At 36.3% G+C, this 7,500-nt stretch overlaps 1 protein-coding gene across 1 annotated transcript in view; it reads left to right on the forward strand.

Moving 5' to 3' along the window:
* LOC144965203 (5-hydroxytryptamine receptor-like) overlaps positions 1-7,500 on the forward strand; it is a 292,639-nt gene that overhangs the window by 191,364 nt on the left and 93,775 nt on the right. Inside the window, exon 4 of the mRNA XM_078900289.1 lies at positions 32-877. Within this exon, the coding sequence (XP_078756415.1) occupies positions 392-877 (486 nt within the window). The 5' untranslated portion in view covers positions 32-391. The remainder of the gene's footprint in view (positions 1-31; positions 878-7,500) is intronic.

The following is a 7,500-nucleotide window of genomic DNA, read 5'->3' on the forward strand; positions in this document are numbered from 1 at the left end:
CTGAAGCAATTCATTTTTTCTTTCATTTCAGATCAATGGAATGATCATTAAAACACAGATGGGTCTCGTTGAAATATTTTTCATAACATCATGAAAGAATTCTTAAAGCCTTGTAAAACCACGACTTCAGTCATGTTTTTATTCATAAAACAATTATTAGTAACGCAAGAACTTGGTTAATTCTCTCATTTATGCCCACGACTACTCTGGTATGGGAAATCCAAATTCTGGTATTTCAAATACACGAAAATGAGTTAATCATGGTATTATAGCCTTTTGGACACATAGTGCGGTAACTGTATGCCATTATTTTTCTTATACCCTAATTTCATCATAAACTTAAATCTATCTTGAATTCACTGGATCTGATTGGATATCGAGTTATACAAGGATGAATATTTCAAGTTCAACGGAATCCATCTTGGATATGGGCACCACGCCCACTGCAACAGCCAAAATAATGATCAACACACTGGTCTCTAACATAAAGAGGCTTAATGACTCCATCAATGAAATCAGTGGCGGGAGCACCTTAAGCGTACAAGGAGCCAGCTCGAATATCATTGATAAGAGCAACAATAATAACAAAATGAATGCCGGAAGCGGAAGTAACGGAACGGATATGGGCGTCACGGACGGAGGTATTCCAGAATGGCAACTGACTGTGTATAGTCAGGAACATCTTATTGTCACCAGCATCATTTTAGGTCTCTTTGTTCTCTGTTGCATTATCGGGAATTGCTTCGTCATTGCAGCTGTCATTCTGGAACGTTCGCTTCACAACGTGGCAAACCATCTCATCGTATCATTGGCAGTAGCCGATTTGATGGTAGCCGTTCTCGTCATGCCTCTCAGCGTTGTCTCCGAAATAAGCCAGGTGAGATTTCTTGCGAGTGTGTATGTGTTTGCGTGTGTTGTTGTTGTTTCATTTTTCAAGCATCTTTTTCTTCTTTTTAAAAGTATACGTTTCATAAACAAGTCAGAAAGGCAGATAAAGCCATGGCCTCGGTGTGTCTCACCCTGTCAGAGAGTTAAAAAGATTAAGACAGGAAATGTTGTTCTACAGGAATAATATCCTCCATGGATATTCCACCTTTACCTGTATTGTAGATTTATGCCACCCCACTTATCTGTAGGTTTCCCTGATTGTCAAACTTTTACGTAAATATTCGTGTCTTGATCTCTATGTGTGTTTTTGTATGTATGAAAGCTATGTGTGGCTATGTGGTCTTGTGGTATGACACTCGCTTTCGGATCGGAAGGTTCTGGATTCGAGCCTCGCTCGGCGCATAGTTGAGTCCTTGGAAAAGACTCTTTACTCACATTCGATCACCGTACTCAGGTGTGAAATAGGTACCTGACCATTGACAGCGTTGTCTCTGTCAGAAAAAAATGTGAAATATCGCCTAATAGACGTCATGCTTCGTTCTACATATTACTTGTTGCTGTTGGTCAGGGACCCCTTATACCCCTTATAAAGCGCTTTGAGCACATTTAGTGGATATAGCTCTATATAAAAGCTCAATATTTATTTATTTATTTATTTATTTATGAAAGGGATGAGTCAAAAAGTAATGGGACTCTGCTAATTACTTTAAAACAAATTGAATCAATCCATGCATCAAAGCTCAAATTAAAGCTTGGCATTAGCCGAGGAGAAATCTACTTCTCAAAATAGTCTCCGCCTCTCTCAGTATCCATAGTCAACCTTTCCGTAAGGTCATGTTTCCCGTCCTCTTAAAACTGAGTTGACTGAAATTTGAGCCAATTTTTCACTACTGTCTTGGCGTCTTCATCTTCAAAGCGATGTTCCCTCATTACCGCCTTCAGTTGACCAAAAAGATGAAAGTCTGAAAGTGTCCAAGTCTGGTGAATTAATAAGGAGGATGAGACAGCGTTGTCCATCAAAATTATGCTATTTCCTCCCTTTTCCTGGCACATGTGTGTGGAAGGGCATTTTCATGAAGAAACAATACGAGTCCCATATCCAAAGCCGGTCTAACTCGACGAATTCTTGCTTTCATTTGCTTCAGGGTCTATTTGTAAGCGTTGAGAGGTGACAGTGGCTCCCTGTGGTAGGAAATCAACGAGAATCGCATCCCTCTCGCTCTATCTCCCTCTCCTTCATATGCTTATGTGTCTCGTGTACCACAATTACTTTTCTAAAAATAATAGTGCCTTTAGTGACCTAGCGCTCACGTGTGTATGTAGGTCCACCCAATGAATCCAGTCTCCATTCTTCCTGACACATTATCTTTCCTTTCTTCCTGTCAACTATATTATCGTACCCTACTCTGAAAAAAACACGTTTTTAAATGTCTGGCCATAAAACTTGTTCTTCAAATATCGATCTTTCAAAATGACCGATCCATATTTGAAGAACTAGTTTTCTCACAAAAATCTTAAATCCGTGTTTTTTTCATAGCACATCAGTATAGAGAGATCCGCCACATATATTTATTACTCATTACTAGAGAACACATTTCCAATAAGAGCGTTAGCAGCAATTTCCGACTGACGGATGATGCGATTTTCATCCACTTCTTTCTCAGTTGCCTCATCACACAAATAAACAGAGTATTTTCCTCCATCTATTGAGTGCCTGGGAAAAACACGAAATGTCTCACTGATAGCAAATGTGATCACTGACCCGACCTTATGTTCGATAGGTTAAAAAAAAACATTCTGATTTGTAAACACTTTAGAAGCTTCCGAAAAAAAAACGGAAATGGGTTATCAAGAGAAATAAATGTTTATTTTGACATCAATGGGCTTTTGAAGTACAGTTTGAAGAAATTATGGATTTATCACGTTTCCATCCCAGTGAGTCTTATAGCAAAGGGTATTTTAAGAGGCACGCAATTTTCATGGAAGATAGATTTTATAAAGCAATGGATTTTGTTAACAAATTTGCAAAGCAGCAAAATACAAAGTTTTATGGTCTAGATTTAAAGGTGACGTCAACCATTATCCTCGGATTGGGGCTATTGGCTAGAATCAAATCATAATTGTTCTGGTATTTAAAATAAAAATAGATTTAACGATACTATATTTCTTACTTTGAATAATATCCTTGAAATTGAATTTAAATCTAAACTATAACATTCCAGATAAAATAAATACATTTTTGGAGGAGAGAAATTGTTTTCTTTTAAATCCATGAATATTAAACTTACCAGAGTCATTTTAACTCAAAATTACCTTTTAGTTGTCTAATTCAAGATAATACCATATTGAAAAGGTGGGTCACATATTTCCAACATTGTACTTGTCTGCTTTTCCTCCACTCTAGAAAAACTCGCACCATTACAAAACTCTTAATGTCATTTATTCATCTATGATATTTATATATCTTTAAAAATGTTAATATATCCCTCCCCATCAATAGTAACGCGTAATGATATCAAGTTTACAATAGTATGTGCCTTTATCAATCGGTAAACATCACTAAAATCATAATATTCTTAAAAAAGAATTCTCATTTAAAAGATTTTGAACATATCGTTTATTCAAAAATGACGAAATCGGAATTGATTGAGGGTAGAATATAAGACTTCTTACACCCTTTCTTTTGGAATTCGAACTTTCTTTCCAACGCGCACTTGCGAGCTCGTGCAGCGGTTGTGAACATGTCTGGAATCCCAAAAAGCAAGAATAAGAGAATCCTATATTCTTCCCCCTCCTTTTCCTGTTACTTTTTTTCTCTATTGACAGATATTTTCTACCGTCGGAATTTCCTTGGCGTTCCCGACAATATCCAGATACTTCGTCTTCATTCAATTGATTAAATCATTCTCCATCTAACGGTCATTTGTCACCAGACTGTTGGTACTTTAATGATATACAACAGCTCATACACATACCTTAATATATACAACTTTAACACATTTCTTATGATATGCAACTAATAAATTTCCCTTAATGGTATATAACCCATACACATTCCTTAATGAACCTAATGGGGTTGTAGCATTAGTATCAACAAATAGAGTATCCGCTATGGGTGATTTGTCTTTCTCGCGGACATACAAGACAGCACTCATTTAGTTACGTGTAATTGTGATTTATGAATCTTGTTCCTGCTAATGTATTAAGTCTAGACCTGGCCTACCCCGCAGTGCAATGATAAAACACCCTATTCATTTTAGCTAGAAATTATTTCCTTCGAAAGTCGATGGATTAAGATAGCCCTCAATTCGTCATTCTAAAATCTTTCCGAAGTTCCACTTTTGATAGTTTTTGCCAAGATGAGGCTCGTTTAAATCGATCTATATTTGAAGGACGGGATTTAGGGCCAAATTTTTAAATACGTGTTTTCCCAGAATACGTCAGTTAACTGGTTAGAATTTATAAAATTTCTGGATTGAATTAAAAATGCGTTTTCTCGATGTGCTGCTGTAGTTTTATTGATGTTGTGTACTTAATTGAAACGTTTTTAAAAATTACAATGGCTTTTCTACTTGCTACCTCATCGTCGTTGTTGAAAGGTTCAGAAAATGCAATGTCTCAATTTATTATTCTCCTTAATGTTAATGACAGCCTGTTAGGTGCAAGATGGTGTTAAGCCTGATTTTTGCAGCTTGAGAGTGACAGTTGATCAATACATCAACACCCATGACCTTTATTATCCGATCACCAAGCGAGTCCAAATGTTGGAATGTTAAAATGCTTTATAGCATATCTGAAGCAGATGTCTGATGTAACAAGAATTTCATTACCTTGGATACGAATTGACCATTTCATTGAGTTCATTAGTACTACTTATAAATGTTTGGAGATTTACCATACAATGACTTACTTGTCACCAATAATAGCTGTTGTTATAATTGTAATTACTTGATTGTCCACAAGGACAGACCACTAATCCGCCGTACTCTGGACAAGCACATATTTAAAAATTTGGCAAGAAAAACTCGTCCTTCAATTATCGATTGATTTAAATGACTCTCATCTTGGCAATAAATCTCAAACCCGGGACTTCGCCGAAGTTCCGGGTTTTGGAGTTTTTGTCGAGATGAGAGTCATTTACATCGATCGATATTTGAAGGACGAGTTTTTCTGTCCAAATTTTTTAATATGTCCTTTTCCAGAGTGCGGCTGTAATGCCCAGCCGAAAAGAAAGAGCTGATTGTCTGGTCATTGATGAATTGACAATTATTGGCTAACGAAGCGAGGGAAAAAAATATAATAATCATATTGTGGCTATACACAGAGAGGAGTATTTAATTAGGGCAGTTAGCTAACGTTGATTGGAAAATTATCTCGTTATGAAACAGACGTGAAGATTAAAGTTCCTGGTGGAAGATATTATTAGTACCATAGAGGCGATGTTGTGACGAATATATTAATGGAAATGTTTGATGTTAATGGCTGTAAGTAAAAAGAAAATAATGAAAATGACAATATGTGCCACCCCGCCTCTTTCTCTCTCTCTCTCTCTCTCTCTCTCTCTCTCTCTATATATATATATATATATATATATATATATATATATATATATATATATATATATATATATATATGACCTTTAAGAAATTGTTTGTATTAAAAATAATGAGAGTAACCCCTACCTGGTATCGGTCCAGTGCACGTACTCACATCAAATTGTCATATTGGTTTACGGGTAATTTAATCCATAACAAAATTGCTAAAAATGATAGCGTCTGTTTTCAAAAGAAAAGTGACGAAACAATTGATTTTTTAAATAAAATCATGGCGTTAATTAATCAAACTCATAGGTACACAAAAATCACCTTCAGGTCAATTGTGAAGGCCATGCAAGATTTGGTGGCGATTGGTTTGGTGGATCTGAAGCCTTAGTGGAACAAAAGATCGGACTTAGCAAATATACAATAATATACATCCATCCATCCATCCATCCATCCATCCATCCATCCATCCATCCATCCATCCCATCCCATCCCATCCCATCCATCCCATCCATCCCATCCATCCCATCCATCCCATCCATCTCATCCATCCCATCCATCCCATCCATCCCATCCATCGCATCCATCCCATCCATCCCATCCATCCCATCCATCCCATCCATCCCATCCATGCATCCATGCATGCATGCATGCATACATACATACATACATACATACATACATACATACATACATACATACATACATACATACATACATACATACATGCATACATGCATACATGCATACATACATACATACATACATACATACATACATACACCTTTTATCCCATAACCATCGAACAGTTGCAAAGCAAACTATTTCTTTTTTAACCAAAGATGGTTTCTTTTCAAACATCGATTGATCAGCATGACTCCCAACATGACTCAAATACTCAAACGGAGACTTCAATGATATTTCTGTTCTCATGCCTTTTGAGACATTTTAATAAGTTGGGAGTCATCTAAATTTTCATTTTTTATTGAAGTTGAATTTTTTTTGGGCTAAATTGGCAACAATAAAAAAATATGTGTTTTGTCCATATTGGGAGTTAACAAGTTAACTGTCGTATTCTGGAAACACTCGTATTTAAAGATTTAGCATGAAAACTCGTCATTCAAATATTGATCGATTTAAATTGCCCTCATCTTGGCAAAAAATCTCAAACATGGGACTTCGAGAAGTCCAAGGTTCGAGATTTTTTTCCAAGATGAGGGTCATTTAAATCGATCAATATCTGAAGGACAAGTTTTCTGGCCAAATCTTTAATACGAGTATTTCAAGAGTGCGGCAGTTAACTGGTTTAAGGATAACCCAGGCATCCCATTACAACGGCATTAGTGCCCGTGGTCTCAGCAGTACATCTGACCGCTAGTGTCCGATATATCGTCCCCTGAGGTATTCGAATTACACCTTCAATGTAGCATGATCACATAAATTGCCCATACTTTTTATAGTTATTAATTAGTTTAAGTCATAGTTGTTGCAGTTCATTAATGGCATAGTAAGAGATTTTAATTATATACATTATCAAATTACCATAATCCTCTTGCTAATGTCTTCACAAGTCAGACTACGATGTGCCTGTATTATGATATCGCATAATATGTATTAAAGTGTTTTAAAAGCTGGAATGAGAGAATCGAATACAGTGGTCACTGACCGGATGATGACAACATTAGTAAAAATCTGGCCACAGCTGTGTCCCTGTTTAAATCGCGTTACATAAATTATTCCACCTACTCATAGCCAGTGAAGGATGTTGTACTACACCAGACGACTTGTAACTAGGTATAAACAAAACACCACTGAACGCATTAAGCATAGAGGAATCGTGAAATATAGCTTCATGCAGTTCCATTTTCATATCTTTAATTTCAATCTGCACTATTTGACGATTGGCTAATTGGACGATATGGAAAATACATTCAAATTTATTGTGAAATAGCTATGGAAACGGCGACACTAAATCTCATCTATTTTCGTATTTTGAATGTTGTCGAATAATTAAGAAATTGAGGGATTGGTAACAAAGGGCTTGTTAGAATAGACTCTAAAATTGATGCTC

The sequence above is a fragment of the Berghia stephanieae genome, chromosome 2, assembly GCF_034508935.2.
Source record: "Berghia stephanieae isolate SIO BIC M18660-M18661 chromosome 2, UCSD_Bste_1.3, whole genome shotgun sequence".
Taxonomy (NCBI): domain Eukaryota; kingdom Metazoa; phylum Mollusca; class Gastropoda; order Nudibranchia; family Aeolidiidae; genus Berghia; species Berghia stephanieae.